This window comes from Lissotriton helveticus, chromosome 7, assembly GCF_964261635.1.
Source record: "Lissotriton helveticus chromosome 7, aLisHel1.1, whole genome shotgun sequence".
NCBI lineage: Eukaryota > Metazoa > Chordata > Amphibia > Caudata > Salamandridae > Lissotriton > Lissotriton helveticus.
This window is the reverse complement of record NC_136068.1, coordinates 1,462,016,007-1,462,040,185: the sequence shown is the minus strand read 5'-3', so window position 1 is coordinate 1,462,040,185 and position 24,179 is coordinate 1,462,016,007. Positions and strand designations below refer to the sequence as shown.

At 45.7% G+C, this 24,179-nt stretch overlaps 1 protein-coding gene across 2 annotated transcripts in view; it reads left to right on the top strand.

Moving 5' to 3' along the window:
- The window catches only part of LOC144770368 (CD209 antigen-like protein C), a 233,071-nt gene that overhangs the window by 188,276 nt on the left and 20,616 nt on the right, over positions 1-24,179 (top strand). For both annotated transcript variants that reach the window (XM_078654835.1, XM_078654834.1), the window contains one exon: positions 12,525-12,676. In XM_078654835.1, the coding sequence (XP_078510961.1) occupies positions 12,525-12,676 (152 nt within the window). The remainder of the gene's footprint in view (positions 1-12,524; positions 12,677-24,179) is intronic.

Genomic DNA, 24,179 nt, shown 5'->3' with positions numbered 1-24,179 from the left:
CTGCTTGATACCTGTGCAAGAGGTGCTGTGTGAGCGGGGGCACCAGAGGACAAAGTGTGTCTCAGCGATGCAGGGTGCATGTGCTGAGACCTGCGCAAGTTGTGCCTTGTGATCGTGTGCACAAGAAGATCAAGTGTGTCTCAGCAACGCTGCGCGATGGGCCATGCGTAGCTTGAGACCCTTGTGAGGAGTTGTCTGGTTAACGTGCACCCAGAGTTCCCGTGAGTCTTAGTGACTCTGAGTGCGGGTGTAGTGTGCAGCCTGGGATCTTCCCATTGCCTGGAAAGTCGAAGGCCCAAGTCGCTAGACGAGGAGAGGAGAGTGGGTTCGCACCCCACCAGATAACGTGTGTCGACTCCTGGGGCGGGGCGTGGGTTCGGAGGGAGATGCTCTCGGCCTCTCTCTCTGTTCTGCAGTGCAAGCCTCTGCTTCGGCTCAGATTGAGGCCTGTGTGCCAAGGGAGTGGCAGCACCGGGCCTGAGTGCGAAGATGCAGTTAATGTGTTCTATCTTACCCGTGTGGGGGGGTAGCTGTGGCCGGAGACTAACCGCAAGCCAGCACAAGTGGTGGAGAGACCGCTGGAGGCACCGTGAGCGGTGCTGGGGTAACTTACGTATTGCATAACTTCTGTGTAGCAGAGTATCTGATGATTGTATAACGCATTGCTTTATTTCTGCACAACGGACTGCCTGTTTTGTCGTATTGCCCATTGTATTAGTTTGCCTAACAAACTGCCTGATAGGTGTGTTACGCATTGCACTAGGTTTGCATAACGAACTGCCTGAGAGATGTGTTATGCTTTGTCTGAATCCTGCACCGCGATCTGTCGGATTGTAGTATGACACATTGCATTAGTGTATATACAATTTAGGTCCTTTCAAATATTTAGTTATCCCAATTTAGGAACTCTAGTTGGGGATACCTCCTTTTCTCACACCCACATTGCATTAGTGTTGCATACCGAACTGCCAGATATACGAGTTCCACATTGCATTAGTTTCCCATAACAAATTGCCTGTTAACTGTATTACACGTTGCATTGCTTTTTCTCACCAGAGTACCTGAAGGGGGACCGCATGCATTGCATTATGGGGGCATAACAGTTAACCACGTTGTTGCTTTACGCAGTGCATTACAGTGACAGGACAAATCGCCAGATACCCGTATTACGATATGCATTATTCTTATGTTGTGAAGTAGCTGACTGTTGCATACCAAACTGCATATTACGACATAAGGATTATGTAAGATTGTTTAGATTAGCTCAATAATAATAGGCCAGTTAGTTTAGTATTGTGTGGTAGCATCGTATATCGTTTTATAAATATATACTTGTTTTCTGTGAAACTCGTGTGAAGTCTATTTGTGGTGTCATTTTTGGAATGCTGTTAGCTTAATTGCAAATACTTTACACATTAAGCCTAGAAGATAAGCCTGGCTGCTCATGCCAAGGTACCAAGGGGTTGGAGCAGAACTATCTCTGGAGGCAACCTATCTTTTCTCTAAAGTTGGGGCTCACGGGTCCCTGCTTGGCCTGTTGTACCTACCTCAGCCAATGAGGGATCTTGAGGATTCTAACAACCAGTATTCCACTAGAGGAAAGCTTACGTGTTATTGAGAATATACTGCATGCACAAGATTGGCCCTGAGAGGCCCCTGTAGAGTGGATCATGGAACACATGCCTATGGCCCTTATGGAGAACTTCTTTAGGTTTGACCAACCCTACCAACAAGTACATGGGACTTCAATGGGCAGCACTTTTGCCCCTAGTATGTCTTACATGAGCCAGCTGGAGGAGGAACACATTTGGTCAAATAACCCATATGAAGGTGGAATCCGCAGCCTGTTATGATAAATAGAAGATTTAGTAATCATACGGCATGGAGATCAAGACAGTACAGCATCCTTCTGTGATTGGATAAATAGCCTCAATCCTTCTTTGCGCTTCACAATGTCAACTAACAACATGAGGGTGTCATTTCTGGACTGGGAAATTGAAGAATAAGCTATATACAAAACCAACAGATCGCAATAGCCTACTACACTTTAACAGTGCTCACCCATGTTCACTGAGGGAAAACCTCCCATTCGGACAGTACCTAAGAATACGCAGGAGCTGCTCGGACCTAGCAAATTACAGCAAGAAGGCTGATAGACTCACTGTGAAACTACAGGAGAAATCATACCATAATAAGGTGATTGAGCAGGCACGAAAAAGCTCTCGCAACACACCACGTGCAGACCTGTTAGAAACAAATACAAAGAGAGAAAATGAAGTACTAATATGTGTCACCACTTCCAATTCGGCATCCAATGCCATAAAGAAAATATTTAACAACAAATGGCATATACTCACTTCAAACAAACTGACATTTGAAAAACCCATGTTCTCATTTAGATGTAACAAAAGCCTTAGGAACACTCTGATTCACACTGACAGTTAGTAACAGAAACAAAATACCCAACTTATGCTGTGGAACCAACCATAGGTGAAGGTCCATTACCCCTGTGGCTCGTGTGTGGTTTGCTGGTTCACCTCTCACGGGGAACAACCATTACAACGCGGGTTTTACCACACGTTGCTTTTACATCGCATGCATTACAACGCATGCGAAGTTACAACGCGTGGTAAAACCACGCATACCATTACATCGCATGTCCTTTTACAACGCATGCGATTTAATGTGTAATGGCGGCGGCAGGGGCGGCTACCCACGTCGTTGTGGGGAAACTTAGGCTGTTTCTTCACAACGACGTGAAGCAAGCAGGAAGGAGGAAGCAGGATCCGACGGCGACGCTGGAGAGGAGAGAGGTAAGGGGGGTTGTGCATGGGGTGGGGGTTACTTTCGTAGGGTTTAGGGTAGTTTAAATGTAGTGTTTTTTTAAAACGTTTTAGTGTGTGTTGTGGTGTTGTGTTTGTTTAGTGTAGTGTATTAGGGAGGGTAATGTAATGTTTATGTAGTGTAGTGATTTAGGTTTTAGGGTAGTGTAGTGTTTGTTTATTGTAGTGTATTAGGGTAGTGTAGGGGTGGGAGTAGTGTTGGTAGCGTAGTAGTGTTTTATGGTAGTGTAGGGGTGGGAGTAGTGTGGGTAGCGTAGTAGTGTTTTAAGGTTTAGGGTAGTGTAGGGGTGGGAGTAGTGTGGGTAGTGTAGTCGTGTTTTAGGGTTCAGGGTAGTGTAGGGGTGGCAGTAGTGTGGGTAGTGTAGTAGTGTTTTAGGGTTTAGGGTAGTGTAGGGGTGGGAGTAGTGTGGGTAGCGTAGTAGTGTTTTAGGGTTTAGGGTAGTGTTGGGGTGGGAGTAGTGTGGGTAGTGTAGTAGTGTTTTAGGGTTTAAGGTAGTGTCGGGGGTGGGAGTAGTGTGGGTAGTGTAGTAGTGTGGTAGTGTTTTTGAGTTGGGGTAGTGTAGGGGTGGGAGTAGTGTGGGTAGCATAGTAGTGTTTTAGGGTTTAGGGTAGTGTAGGGGTGGGAGTAGTGTGGGTAGCGCAGTAGTGTTGTAGGGTTTAGGGTAGTGTATGGGTGGGAGTAGTGTGGGTAGCGTAGTAGTGTTGTAGGGTTTAGGGTAGTGTAGGGGTGGGAGTAGTGTGGGTAGTGTAGTAGTGTTTTAGGGTTTAGGGTAGGCGTAGGGGTGGGAGTAGTGTGGGTAGCGTGGTAGTGGTTTAGGGTTTTTGGGTTGGGGTAGTGTAGGGGTGGGAGTAGTGTGGATAGCATAGTAGTGTTTTAGGGTTTAGGGTAGTGTAGGAGGTGGGAGTAGTGTGGGTAGTGTAGTAGTGTGGTAGTGTTCTTGGGTTGGGGTAGTGTAGAGGTGGGAGTAGTGTGGATAGCGTAGTAGTGTTTTAGGGTTTAGGGTAGTGTAGGGGTGGGAGTAGTGTGGGTAGCGTAGTAGTGTTTTAGGGTTTAGGGTAGTGTCGGGGTGAGAAACATCCTTTACAACGCAACTTTTACCACGCAGTGCCTTTACAACGCAGGTTTTACAACGAAAACCATTACAACGCATTGCGCTGGGGGGGGCGCTCTAGGATAGGGAGTAGATTTAATTTACTATCCAACACTTTCCCTAGTGTCCACGGGGACTGGAGTTTGAATAGTAAATTAAACTATTCACTATCCAGCACCCCAAAGCGCTATGCGTTGTAATGGTATGCGTTGTAAAAACTGCGTTGTAACAGCATGCGTGGTAAAAGCATGTGTTGTAACGTCATACATCCGTAGGGGTGGGAGTAGTGTGGGTAGTGTAGTAGTGTGGTAGTGTTTTGGGGCTCGGGTGGTGTAGGGGTGGGAGTAGTGTGGGTAGCGTAGTAGTGTTTTAGGGTTAAGGGTAGTGTAGGGGTGGTAGTAGTGTGGGTAGCGTAGTAGTGTTTTAGGGTTCAGGGTAGTGTAGGGGTGTGAGTAGTGTGGGTAGCGTAGTAGTGTCTTAGGGTTTAAGGTAGTGTAGGGGGTGGGAGTAGTGTGGGTAGTGTAGTAGTGTGGTAGTGTTTTTGGGTTGGGTTAGTGTAGGGGTGGGAGTAGTGTGGGTAGCGTAGTAGTGTTTTAGGGTTTAGCATAGTGTAGGGGTGGAAGTAGTGTGGGTAGTGTAGTAGTGTTTTAGGGTTTAGGGTAGTGTAGGGGTGGGAGTAGTGTGGGTAGGGTAGTAGTGGTTTAGGGTAGTGTAGGGGTGGGAGTAGTGTGGGTAGTGTAGTAGTGTGGTAGTGTTTTTGGGTTAGGGTAGTGTAGGGGTGGGAGTAGTGTAGGTAGCGTAGTTGTGTTTTAGGGTTTAGGGTAGTGTAGGGGTGGGTGTGGTGTGGGTAGCGTAGTAGTGTTTTAGGGTTTAGGGTTTAGGGTAGTGTAGGTGTGGGAGTAGTGTGGGTAGTGTAGTAGTGTGGTAGTGTTTTTGGGTTAGGGTAGTGTAGGGGTGGGAGTAGTGTAGGTAGCGTAGTAGTGTTTTAGGGTTTAGGGTAGTGTAGGGGTGGGAGTAGTGTGGGTAGCGTAGTAGTGTTTTAGGATTTAAGGTAGTGTAGGGGTGGGAGTAGTGTGGGTAGTGTAGTAGTTTGGTAGTGTTTTGGGGTTGGGATAGTGTAGGGGTGGGAGTAGTGTGGGTAGCGTAGTAGTGTTTTAGGGTTTAGGGTAGTGTAGGGGTGGGAGTAGTTATGTTATGTTATGTTATGTTATTCTTGCTTGTATAGCGCGTGAATCACCGAGGGGCATCTCGGCGCTTTTTTCTCGGTCGCAGTCACAAGAGGCATAGCAGGACAACTAGAACTGGTACAAGTGGGCTTTAAGATATTTCCTGAAAGATTGGTAGGAGGGGATGTCTCGAAGGGTCACAGGGAGACTATTCCAATACTTAGGGGCCAGGTAAGAGAAGGCCCTACCCCCAGTCCTACTTCGTTTGATGCGAGGGACATGCAGAAGATGCCGCGAACTAGACATCAGTGGGCGGTTGGGTGTGTATTTTTTCAGCTTTAGTTGGAGATACCGTGGTCCGCGGCCCTGGAGAGCCGTGAAGATCAGGCAGCAAACTTTAAAAAAGGATCTTTGCTTCACTGGAAGCCAATGTAGGATTCTCAGTAGAGGCAAAGAAAGAGTGCCCGCCGGTTGGTTCAGAACCAGCCTAGCAGCCGTATTCTGAATGACCTGCAGTTTCCTTATGTGTGTTGCACCTACTTCAGCAAGCAGCGCGTTTCCGTAATCCAGCCGGCTAATAATTGTTGCCTGAGTCAGCGTTCTGCGATGTGTCATGGGGATAAAAGGAAGGATCTTCCGTAATAATTTTAATCTATAGAAACACGCCCCAGCTACCGAGGAAATGTGATCTTGCATTGTAAGGGTGTGGTTTAATTTGATGCCCAGATTATTCACACTCTGAGATGGCGAAGGGGGCGAGCCTAGTTGTGCTGGCCACCAATCCGGGGACCAGGATTCCTCGGCTTTAACCAACAGCATGATTTCTGTCTTGCTCGGGTTCAATTGGAGGCAGTTATTGGCCATCCAATTTGCGATCTCCATCATACCAGTGCGAAAACGGAGTCTATCGGCTGCCACGTCTGGCCCGCAGCTGCACACCAGCTGGGTGTCATCGGCGTAAGACACCGTCTCAAACCCCAGGGCTTCCACCACACTCGCCAGTGGAGCCAGATAAATATTAAAAAGGGTGGGGCTAAGGCAGAAGCCCTGGGGACACCCTTGTCCAGCTGAGTTTTTTTTGGATTTATACGGGCCCATGGTGACCGTTTGGTATCTGTCCTGCAAAAAACTCTACAGCCACTTGAGGGCTAAGCCCTGTATGCCTGCCGCTCTCAACCTCTCCGCGAGCTTAACATGGGAGAGGTCAAGCAGGACCAGGATTGCCGAGCCCCCAACGTCTATGGTCATCCTTAGGGAGTCTGTTACCATCAGTAAGGCTGTTTCGGTGCTAAAACCCCGCCGAAACCCAGATTGAGAATGGTGCAAGATTGTGTTTGACTCTAGATACCTATTTAATTGCTGGTTTATGAAGCTCTCCAATATTTTCCCCAATAATGGTAACAGGGAGATAGGGCGATAGTTACCTAAATCCTGAGGGTTTGCCGTGGGCTTTTAGAGTATGGGGCGGACAAAGGCTTCCTTCCAGGATAGTGGGTCCACACCTTCCAGGATTGAAAGATTAAAGATCCTTTGAATGGTGGGGGCCACAATGGTAGAGAGCAATGACATGACCTTAGGGGGGCAGAGATCTGCAGGTGAGCCTGATTTCTCCACCTCCAAGGCTCTTTGTGTCTCTAGGAGGGAGATCGGGGAAAAAGATTCCAGTGAGCAGTCTCGTTGCCCAAGGCGGTGTCCTGGCCTGCGATCCAGTAGTGGGGAGCCCTGAGCTTAAGTAGGGAAATTGGCATAGATTTTATCAATTTTTTGTTGAAAAAAGTCAGCCAAAGAGTCACATAACTCTTGGGATTCGATGGATGACGATTTACAAGCATCCGGGGTAGTGAAACCCTTTACGATGTCAAAGAGGGCTTTCGATGAATTATCTGCCCTTTCGATCTGACTTACAATAAACTGACATCTAGCTGCCTTGAGATTATGATGTTAATCACCAGTGCAGCTTTAAATGACACCTTTGACTGTAAATACTTGTTTCGTCGCCATATTCTTTCCAGCTTCTTACAGGCAGCTTTTTCCTGCTTGAGTTCGGGCGAGTACCATTTGGCTGAGCGACGGCTTCGACTGGGTCTCTGGTCTGCCTATTTACAGGTAAAATGGTATCTAAAACATGTTCCAGGCTCTCCCTAAAGCCCTTCAGGGCCCTTGATGCATCTTGATCCTTCGGCGGGGGCAACGCCAGGAATTCGGCTTCAAAACTCTGTAGCGATAGCTTATTCCACTGACGCGGGAGGTGTTTCCCCCTCTCCAAAGGGTGACCTAAGGGGCTCGGCCCACTAAGGGCCAGCGTGAACTTGATCATCGCGTGGTCTGTCCACGTGAGGGGAGCCGGGGATCACAGCTAAGAGAGTCGATGTTAGTAAAGACTAAGTCCAATGTGTGACCACCATTGTGTGTAGCTCCCTGGACTCTCTGTGAGAGCCCCAGCTGTTCCAAGTCTGAAAAGAGCTTACTCAATTCCGGAGAGGAGAGTAGCTCACCGTGAAAGTTAAAATCACCCAAGAGTAGGAATTGATTTACAGCAAGGACATGTGTGGCAATCAGATCCACAAGATTGTTTACAAAGTCGGCCTTAGGACCCGGGGGCCGATAAACTAGGGCCCCCGTCCAGCTCTCTGACGGCGAAAAATTAGCTTTAAAAATCCCTACTTCCATACTGTCGTCCATTAGCATATTGACCCAAGCAATATTTATATGGCTTTTACAAACAATCGCTATCCCTCCCCCTGATTTCCTCGTCCTGTCCAGATGGATAATTTTATAGTTCTCAAGAATGGCTATATTAATCAAAGGGAAATTGTAAGTGTTCACCCACGTTTCCGTCAGAAAACAGATTTCTGGCAAATATGAACTGATCATGTCCCATATCTCAAAGGAGTGTCCAGCCAAGGAGCGTACATTGCACAAAATGAAGGTGCGCTCTCGCGGAGGAGAGACGGATTCCTGGCCGGTAAGACCCATCAGGTTAATCTGCATAGCCCCTTGAAACGCGCCGTGTTTACATGCCACAGGGCCTTCTAGTTGGGGAGGGTAGTGATGAGAACAGTTTAACATGCCACCTCCCGGTTCCCTCGTTGTCTTTCGAATGTTCAACCGATCTGAGAAGACTATCCTAGGGGAAGAATTATCAGGAGACGGACCAGGAGTTTTGGCCTCAGGGCTCAGACTGGCCCGGACGGGCACAGACGGGCTTACCTCTGGCACATCTCCGGTGCGCACATGGCGCGCCCGCTGCTCGCGACCACTGCGCGGTAGCAAGCCCATATTATTTTAAGCAGCTGCAGGTCGTGTCACCAATCTAGGCCGCGCCCGCCGCATCCCACCTCCGAGGTGGGCATAGAGGTTACCGGCGGCCACTCTGCGCGGGAGATGTCAATTCCGCACCTAATCGGTGGAACAGGCAAAAGCTTCCCAACGTCTGGTAGGAGTTTTTTGTTCAGCACACTACCTCTCGGTCGATGAGCGGCCAACAAAACAGAGAGCAATTAAAAACTTGTAGCAGCGTGTGAGACCTGGCTCTAGGCTTTCCGCCTCAGGAGCAGCTACATTAGTATTTTAAAATGACACGAGTGCAATGAAACAGAGTAAAACAGTACAAAAGTTTAAAACCAACACTACTGCGTCCTAGCTCCCGGCTGAGCCTCAGGAGCAACTAAGTAGTGTGTTGTGTAGGTGTAGGGGTTGGGTTGTCACTTACCTTGCATACTTTTGCCACGAGTATAGCTTTACCACGCATGCCTTTGTGTTGTAATGGCATACTCGTGGTAAAAGTATGCGATGTATTGGAATGCGATGTCATTGACATTGCGTAGTAATACCCGCGTTGTAATGGCATGCGTGGTATTAGTATGCGATGTAATGACATACATACATCCCCTCTCACACCACTAGGGTAGAGTTGGGTCTGGCTCGTCTATGGGAACAAAGGGACCATACAAATTGTAATACAGAGAACACAGTATATATGATCACGTGCCCCTGCCAGGCCAAATACATTGGCATGACTAGGAAGGTGAAGGAACAAATAAGTGAGCATAAGAGCACAGTCAGACGCGCAATCATAGCCACCAAACCTACTGCCCATTCTGTTGAGAAGTGAAATAAATGTGTCTACACAAACTGAACATTCAGGTGTCTGCCTATAACCATGGTTACCCAGTGCTAGGGGCTTCATCCCCCATGAGGCACCCTATTTTCTGTAGTCCCAACTGGGACACATGGAAATGATGTCATACAGACCCGCCGGGGGCAGGGCTCCGCATCCCGTACAGGGAGGAGATGTGCAGACAAGAAGCTTTTATAAGCAGCGTCCCCAGCAGGTGGAACTGCAAATGCCGGGAGAACCGAGGACCAAGTAGGTGTGGCGGAGGGGTAGGACCTTTGAGGAAGTAATTGGGGATATGAGGCTTCTTCTGATTGCGAAGGGGCCACATGATCTTAACAGAGCAAGTCTCTTCTTGTCTTTTTCTCCGGTTCTACTTCAAACTTGCAATTACCCAGAGTTTGACTACAAGGCTACCCACACTAACCGCAGTCCCTTGAGACACATTAAATCCTCCTGAATAGGTAAGATGTTCTGCATGTAAGAATAATCACGAGTGAAAAGGAGATTAATTTCATGCCCTGAAGTGTACATGTGAAATTGAAGTTGCGGGATGTTTTGTGATGCTACAGTGAAAGTATTACCAAGGAGTTTTTAACAGTATAGTGTCATTGACTTGCATATATAGATGCGACTAAATGTCGCATGCCGCTAATTGCCACTCTATGGGACAACACGATCCCAAGAAAGCTTGTTTGATCACAGATCACAAACATTTAAGGGAATGAGAGCACATTGCAGCACCCAGTATGCTGGAACTACTTGGGTGTACTGTGTGCAGGGCAAAACGTACAATATGATTATTCTCACTATATTTCTCTCTTACAAGCAGACAAAAAACACTACAGAAATGGTTGGGAGATAAATATCCCTTCCACATTTTCACAAGAGTGCAGCTTTTTGCCCCCTCAATTGAGAACAAGATAGGCAAACACCCCCACTGAATACCCAAGAAGAAAAGCCCAGGACCCATATGGGCCATCTATTAGGGCTGAAACATGTTGGCACGGCATTAGGGTCATTGGACCATTACCTCCTAATGACCCCCTTTTGACTTCGTTTTAATATACTCTGCAACTCCATTATTAAAGGGATACCTGGAGACGGAGGAGGAGTTTTAATCTTTGGACCCCATGGCCTATCTCTCTCAAGTGCTCCCTGAAATATGGTAGAGCTCACCCTGAACTTTAGGAGTCAGGGTGAACCCAATGATGAAACATAACACTAATAGAAACTGTGAGGGTTATTTAACAAAAAGGAATTGCTTCCTTCCACCTGCTTGAGCAGTTGACGCCACAAGTGTTTAGTGCGGAGCTTTCATTACATTGGATGGGATACCTTTGATGATTAGTATTGGATTCGGGAGGTCATATCCACACCTGGGAATACCTCCCTACCCTTCCGGCTCAGGTGAAGGGCTCTTCTACCTTAGCCTAGTATAATATGGAGGGGTTGGTACTTCCAATGGGGATTCTTGGCTACATCTTAGCACACATATATGCACATATATTTGCTACACCTACATATCTAGGTTAGGTACATTAAACTAATTTAGGTAAGGTGCGCATTGAAGGAGTATGCAACTGCTACTGTTTTATATGAGCTACCCATGTTCATCTTTTTAGCGCTATGGTAGAAATGTATCTACTGTTTTCCATATTGGTATTTGCAATCACTTTCGTATGCTTCGTCTTTTGATTGTCGCAGCAAATATGTTTCACACGAGACTGATGCTTGACCAATCAATACTTATTGAATATGTCCCAATTGTCAGACTGGGAATTTCTTGAGAACAAGTAAGCACGAGTGACTGATCGAAAGGTACTTTACTGTTTTCCAAGAACCCTGAGGAATCAGGGTTGGCATGTTCAGTGGTTCTCAGAAACTACCTATGGCACTGTAGGTTACAGGGGAGTGGTAGTGGCACTATAGAGCTAGCTGGTCTAATGGCTGATGTATTCTGTGGGGGTGTCTGGAGTCGGTTCGGACACCAAGCCCCCAGTGTAGGTCGTCCAAATGCGCAGGTCCTGGGGATTCCTGGGAACTATACGACAGGGGTGCCTAGCTCAGCAGGCCAAAAGTTTGAGTTCCATGGGTTTTGAGAACCTCCAACCAGAATAAGTTCTGTCTTGTCTGGATTTAATTTTAAATGATTGCTATTCTTCCAGTTACGGATGAACAACATGATTTTTGGGAGATTCGAAGTTGAATCCGGAGTTTTGTTGATTACAAAAATAAGTTGCATATCATCAGCATAGTTAAAGGTGCCCACATTTATTTTCCTCAAAGACTGTATCAGTGGAAGAAAATACAGGTTAAACAGGTGGTGGTACCGGGATGATCCCTGAGGCCCACCGCAGGTCAGTTTGACTTTAGGAGATCTGTATTGGGAGATACAGAACAATTGGAAGCATGAATCCCAAAAGTCCGCTAACTATTCAAGTTACCTGAACACCCAGGGCCTCAACACGATCCACAAGAAGTTCATGGTTGACAGTGTCAAAGGCAGCGGATAGATCAAGATAAATTAGTGCCTGTGTGGTGCCTTTGTCAGCCTCTTCCCATATTTCATCCAGCATGGTCAGAATTACTGTCTCAGTAGAGCACGAAGGGCAGAAGCCAGCCTGGTGTGGATCGAGAAAATGAGATTGGTCGATGAAAAAACAGAGGCAGTTGGCGACATGGGCTTCCAGCACTTTGGCCAAAAAGGAAGCAGATGTGACAATAATATGTCAGAACAAATGGGTCTGCACCGGTTTTCTTAAGAAGTGGGAATACAATTGCTTCTTTAAAGGCTATTGATATGAGGCGGTGTGTTAGGGAGTCATTATGTAAAGATAGAGCAGGGTCAGAGAGTGCAAGAAATGCTTCCTTTAGGACTTGAGGGGGACAACTATCAGAGGGAGAGCGAGATTTTATTTTAGTCATCAGGTTAAAGAAGAGTTCCTTGCTGATAATAGGTATTCGGTCAAAGAGTAAAAGTTCTGGCCGTGCCTGGTTGGTTACCAGGAGAGGGACTTGGAGAAATGGCAGCTTTAATAGCAATACTTTTGTCAATAAAGAAAGAATTAAGCACATCACAAGAAGATTGAGTTGCAGGTATTTTTTACTGTTACTCTGTCAGGATTAGATGGCTCAGAAACAATGGCAAATATATCATCCTTCTGAGATCTATGAAACTGTGAATAATTGAAATTAAAATGCATATGTGTTCTGCAGAAATAAATGAATAGTGCTTTTGATTTTTAAAATGAGTTCAATTAATATACTATGCCCGTTAACATGTTATTATTTTCTGCATTGACAGCACCATCCTGCACTTACTGTCCCAGTAACTGGATCTACCACTCTGGAAATTGTTATTTCTTTTCCATTGACTCACTCGACTGGACAGCCAGCAGAGATAACTGCAGACGTATGGATTCTCAGCTTGCAGTAATTAAAAACAGAGATGAAGAGGTAAAGAAACTCTTAAATTGAAGATCAAATGTAGCATGTATATTAAAGTCAATGCACAGTGTATGGAGACTTGTTGAACATCTTCATCTTATTTTGTAGGCAAGGGCCATACTTGTCGTGTCCAGCTGCGGACAGTGTAGGTAAGAACGGTGGGGCGGTTTGGGGTTCCGACAGAAGTCCAAGAGGCAAAAATTAAATAAATAATTATTTTCCCCCCGTGGTCATTTATCGAAATCCCACACCCCCGGCCCCACCGCTCTTACCTGCATGGGTCACAGTGCAGCAAAAGATTTAGCAATGAAATTGTAATGCAGGAACACCAAATTTGCATAACCATGAAACGTACGCCGTTAACTGCTATGTTAATTTACGCTGTGCTGAAATAACTACAAATATCATTTAAAGATGTGGCATTCAAAGATGGGACCTCTTCTCTGCTTATTTACTGCAATTCCAGTTTCAGAAGAGATGAGGCTGAGACCACACAGATTAACCCAATATATTTGAACAGATTTGTGGGAATGTGCTTGAAGCAGAATCTGTTTCACCTGTAATATCTTGAACATCATAGATGCTAATGACAGTTCAGAGGTAATTCCAAAAGATTATATTTTATGTTAGTGATCTACAGGTGGTGGAATCTTCTCACAAGGCTAGTCAACTCACCCACGATTTGCTGATGTCATGTATAGTCACCGGGAAAAACCATTATACCTACAAATTTAAAAATACACTCACAATTTATATGGATTGAAATTAGGCTTATGGTATAAAGTGAATTGTAGTCTTAAATGTAAATCTCCCTCACCTTCCTTAAAAGATTTATGGGTTCTTTTAAACTTTTCGGACTATATGAAAAGTACTGACAATGAGAAAATAGTAGATTTCTTTAGTTCAATTACTTCAGTAAATCACCTCAGAAGTATATGATCAATCTTTTGATTATATCAATTAAATAAACGTCATAATTAAGATGTTTTATATCAGATCCTATTTTTTCTTCTGCTTTTCTTTTCTGCTTATCACTTTCATCCTATTCTTTTTTATATGTTATTTCGTTTTTAGCTTAATTTGTATTAATAGCCAGATTGTCTTTATCATGTATATCTTAAGGGAAACATCCTTTACAACGAAACTTTTACAACGCACTACCATTACGACGCAACTTTTACAACGCAAACCATTACAACGCATAGCGCTGGGGGGCGCTCTAGGATAGGGAATGTATTTAATATACTATCCAACACCTTCCCTACTATCCACGGGGACTGGAGTTGGAATAGTAAATTAAATAAATCACTATCCAGCGCCTAAAAGCACTATGCGTTGTAATGGTATGCGATGTAAAAACCGCGTTGTAAAGGCATGCGATGTAAAAGTATGCGTTGTAACGTCATACATCCATATCTTAATTATTTTGTTTATAAAAATGCCGTTCATCTTTGTTGATATGCCTGTTTAGTTTGTGTCAATATTACGATTACTATACCATTTAACTTGTTTTTCGTAATAGTTTTATTATATTGCAATGGCATCTTCGATGCTGCTATCTCCTCCGAACATTTTACCAAAATTGTGAAAAAAGAGGCCTACTAGACATGGGCTTTCTGGTTGGCTAGGGCTTGTGCCTAAGCTAGGCAGAAACCACCACTCTAGTCAGGGCAAGGGAGTTACACGCTGAAGATAACCCCTGCTCACTCCCTTTGTAGCTTGGCACGAGCAGTCAGGCTTATCCCAGAGGCAATGTTTAAAGCATTTGCACGACACACACACACAGCAGCAACACGCTAGGCACACTACAAAAGAAACTCTACACAAAGTTATTTGAAAATAGCCTTTGTATTATGATTAACACATTAGAAACATAATCACACATTTCCACTGTGCCAAATGGCACTAGGCAATATTCACAGGGTATATATACACATGATATGGCCAATCGGGCCATGGTCAGAACCATCAGAATGCAGGTAGTAAACATAACACACAACCAGTAACTACTGGTACCATAATGACCTAAGCATTATCACATTATCCTAAAATATCATAGCATGACATTAGGCATAACCACATTAGGCACTGACCTCACAAGCATAAACCACATTCTGCAATAAACTCCTACACATAAACATCAGAGGCATAAATCATGGTTCATAACTCACATTTATCCTAGGCATCACATAAATCACATTAGGGCCTGGCACTCTACCAACCCAACTGACCCTCTGGCCAACTGGCCTTCTCAGAGGGCTCAAAATGTCCTATGTTCCAAATGTCAGGGCAGGCTGCCACTGCAGCAGAAACCAAGGGTACCAATGTGCTGGCACCCCTGTGCCTCCTGGGTCCCGACTGGGACTCCTGTTGGGCTCCTGCCCAACCCACACACTGCAGAACGAGGATCAATCCAGTCCACTTCCCCGACTCACCAGCCACTCACTGAATGTTACAATGAGGAAGCTGCTGACCCAGAAAAGAGGGTGGAAATCAAAAGGTAACCAAACCTTCCACCCTGGGAACGTACTGTACAAGGTACACCCACCTCCTTCTTCTGCACCTGCATACAAAGGGAAACACAAAACAGGTCCTATGATAGTTTCTCAGTCCCCACTCCTACCTCTGAGCATATGACCATAATCCAATTATTACCATTTCACATACACTTACCGATAGTGTGAGCAGGCTTCGCCTCAAGGAGTAGTCAGTCAAAGTCTTACCCAAGATAACCTCTCTCAGGTGACTGATGTGCAAGACTGTCCGTCTTGGAAGGGTGTTTGGTTTGGGACAAAAAATAGGCACTTACAGGGTAAAAAACACACCTATGCGTCAGGCATGAAAAACCCCTGTATTGTGTGACCACGGGAAAAGGGGGGGTAAAATGCTCCACAGACGCTTTAGCAATTCCGCTCCTTAACGTCTGAAACAGAGGAAAAACCCAGCCGGGTTTCCTCGCGGAATGGACGATAACGTCACTTCCGCATACAACGATGCGGACAGATCGCGCTCCAAAGCACAATGCGCACGAATCTCCGATACTTTCACCGCGTCTCCGTGACAGGAGAGCGGTTCTAACAAACAGGAGCCCCTGAATGCCGGCTAAGATCGCCCAAAACGGACGAGGGAAGTAAATCAATAACAAGAAGGGGAAGTGAAGGGGGGAGCGGGAAGGGCTGGAAGTCTTCAAAAGGACCCTAACTGAAGGGGTAATGCAAGAATAAACGGGGCGGGCAGGAACGAGGTATTTACATGAACCAAGGCTTCAGAAACAGGAACTAACCAAGGACGGGGATGAAAAAAAAGGTATAAGAAAAAGGGGGAATAACCACGTCTCTGCACGAGCCCGTGCAGAGACTGCTGCAATCAACAGGAAGCTTGGAGCCAGGAAACAGGAACCCACAGATAGCAATAACAAGCATGGACATAAGGGTAGGACTCCTTTTTATGCTACTGGCGTGTCATGTGATGGCATTGGACATGGTCAACAAAAGAGGACTGGGGACCTAATCCTAACAACTCCTAACAAAGGCTTTGGCCTAAACATTGCAGCTGCCCCTAATTGCGGTGCAGCTGTGAAAATAAATCAGCACTGACACCACTGTGCCACCTGAGCCCCTCTCTGTGACTCTCCAACAACGAAAAGTGCCCCCTTTGTGCAGCTGTCTGTGCTTTTGCAGGGCAGCTGGGATCAGCAGTGAAAACACGGGCACCACAGTGCCTCTCAAACCCCACTTGGACTAACTAAAACAAATGTGCCCCAGCCTTCCATCATTCCATATATATTAAATTGTTAAATGCTAACATCTGTTATTACAGTGAAGTCCTATAGTATATAGACATTTTCATTATTACACAACTGGCCATCCCAGCAGATCTGTATTAAACAGCGGCCTGATAGGAACAATCATGATTGCCCTCAAATTTACCCTGCTTGTGGTTGTGCATGAAAGTGTTAAGGCACAGTGGGAATGTCTGTGGATGCACAGTTCATGACTCTAAAAGTTGGGCAAACTCAAGGGTGCTAAACAAGAAAGGCATTACTTCACAGCCTGGAACAAGCACTACCAGCTACTTATTTATTTGTTTATTTATTTATAGAGCGCAACATTCATCCAAAAAGAATATCACAGTGCTAGCGAGGTAAGATCCTAAGGTAGGGAAGAGGTGGGATGATGGTTACTGCCACTATATCCAGCATTTAGGCTTTAGGGAACAAATGGGTTTTCAACTTCTTTCTGAATGCCATTTAGTCATCAGTGAGATATAGATCAAGCTGTAGCTCATTCCATTATGTTGCAACCAGGTGGGAAAAAGTTTGGCCTCCAGCTCTTGCTTTCTTGATACGTTTTGTCTTGGCCAGTGCCAGATAACATGACCTAGACACCTTGTAGGGGCATAGAATTGTACTTTGTTTTGGAGAATTCTGAGACCGTATTGGTGTAGGGCCTTATGTGCATGGCGCAGATGCTTGAATCTGGCTCTTTGATGTACGGGCAGCCAATGGAGCTGCCTCATGCATTCAGATGCTGAACTATATCTATTTTTATTGCACACTAATTGGTTGCATTCTGTATCACCTGCAGGTGTGTTAAGAGATAATCAGCCATGCCCACGAACAGTGCTTTACCATAATCCAGCTTGCTAATAAGTAGGGCTTGTGTGATTGTTCTTCTGCATTCCATAGGAATCCAAGGGAAAAGTATTTTTAGGAGCTATTGAGCGGTGAAGCTTCTTCCGCACAAAGCCCGGACATGGTCCTGCAAGGTCAGAGTGTTATCAATAAGGATACCCAGGTTTTTTGCAACCTGCTTGGGTGCAGGAGCGGCTCCCAATGACTGGGGCCACCAACATGCATTCCAGATTAGGTGGGCTCCTCCAAAGAGCAGGATCTCTGATTTGTTGGCGTTCAACTTCAGGCAGTGAGCAGACATCCAGGTCGCCATCTCTGAGAGGCAGCTGTTCAACTTGATCCTGGTGTCCTCATGCCTTTCTTCAAGGGCAATGACCAGTTGTGTGTCATCCACATAGGAGCAGATGCTGAATCCCCATTTCTCACTGATTTTAGCCAAAGATGATACACAGGCATTAAAGAGTGTGGGGCTCAGGGAGGCTCCCTGCGGGACACACTAGCGATAGGTTTTGGGCTTGAGGAAAACGTGCAGAATATGCATTCTATTGCTCATATGGGCATAATGCCAGTATAATCCTAGAAAAAATAAAATGCGGGCATGGATCGAGTGAGGACCCTTATTTGACTTCCCCCATTGCCTTTGCAACCTGTTCCTCTGTAAAAGGGGAAAACCGTTCCAGTCGAACTAGAGCATCAGGGTGGGGAACCATGTAATCCCAATCTATTGTTTCTGTTTAGGGTTTAATACTGAATGAAACACATATATCGCTCGAAATTGCTAATCTTCTCACAACAGTCTTCTGAAGGAGGCAAGTTTTGGGACCTACTGGTATGCATAGTTCTTTTACTATTTTATACAATTCTTTGGGCGAGTTGCTGTTCTCATTTATTTGCTTTGCGAAGTAGATTTTCTTAGCATTCGTAATGGCATTGTTGTAGCTTTCCAACTCTACCTTATATACCAGCCAGTCCAAATCCTGTTTAGACAATCTCCATTTGTGTTCCAGCATTTAACAACTTCTTTTCAGTGTCCTGAGTTCAGGCAAATACCATTTCTCAGATGGTGTTCTCCTATTAGGTTTGTGTTTTACCCTAGGTGCGCACTAGTCCAGTATGTGTAAGATCTCAGTTTAAAAGCTTACCACTCCCATGTTGACGGGGAGTGCACCTACTGTCTTAGGATCATTAAGGGAGGAGTGGAGTTGAAATGAGTCAGGAGTGACCAACCACCAGGTTCAATTAGCCACTGACAAGGGTGTGTGAGTGTTTACTAGGGATGCCATTAGGCTGAACGAGAATGAAATTAATTAATGGTCTGTCCAGATGAGAGGTCTGACCTCTTGGACAAGGGTGGATTCTATATTAGAAAACAGTAAATCCAGTGTGTGACCCGTGATATGTGTGGGCCCCTTGACTCACGGTCTTAATTGCAGAATCTGCATGTCTTTTTCCAGTTGTTTTGCCTTAGAATTGTTTTCTTCATCAAAATGAACATTGAAACCCCCTATTACTACATATTGTTTGTATTTTAAGCATGAGGGTAATAACTGAGTGAGTAATTTTTCCAAAAACTCACTAGAAAGGCCATACTCTGGAACAGGTCTTTTCCACTGATAACATTTTATTTTTAGCCCCCGTCCCGCTAGTATGGACCAATCATGCATGGTTGGAGTTTATGTTTAGGAAGGTATCTGTTAGAATTGGGGGTCTCTGGTTGGCGCAGGTAGGTACTTGTGCCAAGCAGGGACCCTCTCCTCTAGTCAGGGCAAGGGAATTACCCTCTTAAAATAACCCCTGCTCACCCTCTCGGCGGCGTGGCGCGAGCAATCAAGGCTAGTTCAGAGGCGATGTAAGTTAAGCATTTGTGACTACATACAGTAACCCAGTGACAACAATACAAATGGACACCACACAAGGTTTTGTATCAAAAATAAGTTATACATTATATTGAGTTACCACAAGGCCAATAAACGACAAAAAGAATCCACAGTACTATCAAATTTCAAGAGTTCTGGTTAAAAAGGTGTAAATCAAAGTTATGTGCGAGTCGGTAGCCTTGTCCGGCTACAGCGTGCTCAAAGAAAACAGAGTCTAACAAATCCAGCGGATCGCGGCAGTCCAGACCCACGCAAATGTCGACAGAGGAAAAGAAAGCGTTGCAGGTCACGGTGTCCCTTCTGTTGCGGTGCAGGCTACAGCTCATTTACGGCGTCGGTGAGCTCAGAGCTTGCGTTGTTCATGGCGGACGTTGCTCATTGCGGTGCTTCCAGCTTTACGGTGCGGCGTTCGAGCCGGAGTTCGGGAGATGGCGTCGGTCAGTCCGGGCAGCGGTGCGAGTCGGGTGGTGCGTCGTGAAGTGTGTGAGGCGGTGCCTAACTCCGGTGCGTCACAGGACTCGAAGTCAGCAGCAGTGGCGCGTTGGTCAGATCAGTTTGAGTCGATGTAGCGAGGCGTTGCACATTGCGGTGTCCTTCCAGTCACGGTGCAGGCTACTACTCGTTGACGGCGACGAGACGGAGTCGGTGAGCACAGAACTTGCGTTGTTCGAGGCGGAAGTTGCTCAGTGCCATGCAAACAGGACCCCAGGCCGGTCCTGAGAGTCGGTCACAGCTCCCTGCCTTTGTAGCCACTGGATTAGTAGCAATTCACAAAGGCTGGTGAAGTCCACTGGTCCAGGGACTTCAGTCAGGGGAAAAGGTCTCTTCCAAGCCCTTGGAGATCTTTTTAGCACAAGTTGAAAAGCAAAGGTAAAATGCACAAAGTCCTTTTTCCTCTCTAGGCAGCCAGGCAACCACTGCAGGCCAATCCCCAAGCAGCACTTCGGCTTGGGAATAGTCTCTCCTCAGTTTCTTCAGGTTCCTTCTCTTCAGCAGAGGTTTTCTTCTAGTCAGTTCCAGGAGTGATCTAATTTCGTGGGCTCAGAAAAAAAACATTTGTTCTCTGAGGGGAGAGGGTTCTGTGCCCAGTTCAAGCCAGTCTGAAGACTCTGTTTACCAGACTTCTCCTTTCCTTTCACAGCACAGGGCAGGCACATCAGACGCCCGACAGGAGGTGGAGCCAGCATTGTAGAAGGCAAGTACAGTCTAGGAGCACTTAGTTGACAGTCTTCCTTCTCTTCTTTCAGTGTGCAGGGCAGAGACATCAGACACACCACAGGGGGTGGAGACGGCATTGTGGAGGGAAGGCCAGCCCTATTCCGGTCCCAAGTGCAACTCCTCCCTCCCATCTTAGATGCAGATCTCCCTATTCGTCACCGGGCTGCCCCAGCTTGTCTCCTGGAATTCCCCAGTCCTGTCACACACAAACCCAGACAAGGAATACACAACCTAGCAGAGGCGGGCTCAAATGGTTAGCCAAGCAAATACCACTCAGTGCACTGTACTAGGGTCTGATAAGTAAACCAAATATCCAATCATGGAACCACTAATCAATACATCAATTTACAGTAGGGAGCACTTGCACTGTGGCACTGAATAGCAGTGACACAGTTCCCAAAGCATCTAACACCAGAAAAACACATGAGGCAACAGCAAAAATGGAAGGGAGACCCACGCCAATGCTGCCAGGTCTAACAGTATCTAACCCCAGTAAAACTTAGGGAAGATAGGCCATTTAGCCATATAATTGTTGACGCTCGCTCCATGATTTTTACTACGCACCCTATCCCCTTCCAAAAAATGTGTAGGAGGATGCAGATGAACTTGAAAACTGGCTCCAACTACGAGCTGACGAGCTTGCCCCTCTCACGGAGCGTCCTGGCAAAGCTTTACGGGCTTCAGCACCTTGGTTTACTGCCGCATTAAGAAATAGTAAGAGGGAGTGTAAACGTTTGGAGCAGGTTTGGCGGAAAATACTTTGATCCCATGGCTAAAATCATATAGGAATTAGCATTAAAATAATATTATAAGGAAATAATTGAAGGGAAAAAACTCTTCCTCTCCTTTAAAATAGCTCAGTCTGCTAACCAGAGTAAGGACATTTTTAAAACAGTTAAAGAGTTTTTAGCCCCCTGTGTAACAGCTAGTATATTTACCCACGTGGAAGTCTGGACTAATCATCTAGCCTCTTTCTTTCTTGAGAAAATAAAACTGATACAGGAAACTTTTTAGAGACGCCTAGGCCAGAAGGTGAAAGTCAAGCGTCTTTCATCTCTCTCTTTCAGCCAAAGGGTCCACGACTTATGCATTTCCCTCCTATATCCCTGGATAAGTCCCTGGAAATAATGATGACCCTAAAATAAGGATCTCCATCTGATCCGTGGCCGGCCAAGATAATGGTGGCTTTTACGCAGATTAACAACCCTGCGCTCAATCAGGTTTTGAATTTATCGCTAAAGACCGGTAAGGTTCCTGACAGTTGGAAGAAGGCAAAAATATTGCCCCTATTAAAAAAACCTAGAACAGACCCTGAGCAAGCCTCCAACTATAGCCCAATATCCCTGCTTCCTTTTTTTTCAAGGTTTTGGGAAAATACGTGAATGAAGTGATTACCACCTACGTGGAATACAATTTCATCTTCCATCAAAGACAATCAGGGTTTAGTTCCAACTTTAGTACCGAGACCACAGTGCTATAGGTCTCTAAAGTCATCAAGGAGACACTAGATCAGGGAGGGAAGGCCACATTGATATTGTCAGATCTTTCTGCGGCCTTCGATACAATACCCCATGAACAGCTCCAAAGCAAACTGATGGAGTGCGGGTATCGGATTATGGTACTTCAGTGGTTTGCTTTGTTTCTAGAAAATAGGAGGGAATGAGTTTGGTCCACCTCCTTTTTTGCATCTATTCCATCACTTAAGGTGGGGGTTCGGCAGGGATCGATTCTCAGTCCCACATTGTTTACCCTTTATATGTCTCCACTAGCAGATCTGGCTGAAGCTTATGGAGCCAAAATCGTTTAGTACGCGGATGATACTCAATTGCTCTTTACATTAAATTACGTTAAAGTCAGATCTAAATGGTGAAACGATAAAGGCTTGTCTTTCACAAGTATTTTCTTGGTTTCAACTTCACCAACTAAAGTGTAACCCCAACAAGTCTGAAATTGTCCTTTTTAGTCTTCCCCCAGACACTATATGGAATAATTGGTGGCCCCAGGTTATGTCTCCCCCCAGCCTCGGTGAAGTCAGTTAAGACTCTGGGAGTAAGAATGGATGACAATCTTTCCATGAACTCCCAAGTACAATAAGTTGCTGGCTCCTGCTTTGGAGTGCTGAAAATGCTTAGGCAATTTCTGCCCCTCCTTACTGTAATGCACAGGAAAACTGTAGTCCAGGCATTGGTTCTTTCCTGGTTGGACTATGACAATAGACTTTACCTGCGAATCCCGGACTATCTACTGACGCGCCTGCAGGTTGTGCAGAACTCTGCGGCTAGGGCTATCTTCATGCTCTGTCCTAGAACGCAGATGTCTAGTCATTTGAAATCTTTGCATTGGCTCCCAATCTGAAAGAGGATTATATTTAAGTCTATATTCCTGACCCTTCAGTCTCTTCACAGGCTGGGGGCCCGTATCTCAGGAGGAGAGTCCAATTTTATCACCCACGTCGCACCTTGAGATCTGCAATGTTGCACTTAGCCTGTGTCCCTAATTTTTCCTTTGCCCGAATTGGTGGTCGGTCATTTCAATTCCAGGCAGCAAAGATATGGAACAGTCTCCTTTTGGAGCTGAGACAGACACAGGACCTCCTTCCCTTTAGGAAATCACTGAAAACTTTTCTTTTTCCACAATAGTTGACTTCTGTGAGCCCTCTGTCACGACACCTAGCCCTGCCTCCCATTGCTAGCGCGGGACACTCTCCGGAGTAGCCGCACGCTTTAAAAATCCCAAATAACATAACATTACATAATTGAGCACTGAAGTCTGATTGATATCCTGGTGGATTGTACATTACTGCTCCGCCAACTGTTATATGGCCACCCCTAGATACCTGGAATGATGATATTTCATGTTCTCCTAGTTAGGCTACTGTAACAAGGAGACAGAAGAAGCAGTCCTTGAACAGAATGGCAAGTCCCCCTCCCTTCCAATCCTGCCTCTCTTATTTTAATAGTTTATATTCTGTAGGTAAAGCATTAGCGATATCAGGAGAATTGTTGTTGTCCAGCCAGGTTTCAGTAATGAAAACTAAGTCTGGGTTTGTCTCCTTTATTGTGTTTATGCAAAAGCAAACCAGGCTGTTCCTATAAAAAGATAAGAAAAGTTAAGCGTAGGACGCTGGTCACAAGGAGGGGTAAGGTAGTGCTCAATGGAGTGCTACCCTGGGTATCCAATATGTTGGTATTAATGGCCTCACACACCCTTGCGAGTGTCACTATCCGGAGCCCGGTAGAGATGGGTAGGCAGACCATGCGCTCACCAAGGCTTTAAGAACCTTAAACCCCTATGGTTCTTTCCCTTGACGTAATTCCTACCGGGCACTGTTCACACCCTGACACCTTGACCTATAGGCAAGAACTGTCCCATACAGGTAGTACAACCTTTTTTGAACTGATACTTAATTAGGTCATGTCTTATATTAGATAGATGTAAACACTAGGTCCTGAAGAATCGCCGCCAATGTGCATTGGCGAGAAACATGTTGACCACACAATATATACTGTAGTTCCTAATCATCACGTGGAATCCTAAATTTTTCCAGGCGATCATAGGCTACCCACTGTTTTTACTTGTGACAAGGGACCACCAGAATAAATTGCTCTCCGGTACCTTGTGTCACGTTTTAACCCACTTATTTACACTATCCGCTTTCCTTTGGCCCCTCACTCGCACTTCACCCATAGGCAGTTGGTAAAAAGATCTCCGCTAAAGAGCCCCTCTACGAGGTGAGCCCATTGGGCATTGCACCGCCTGCCCGACGAGGAGCAACCGCCAATGA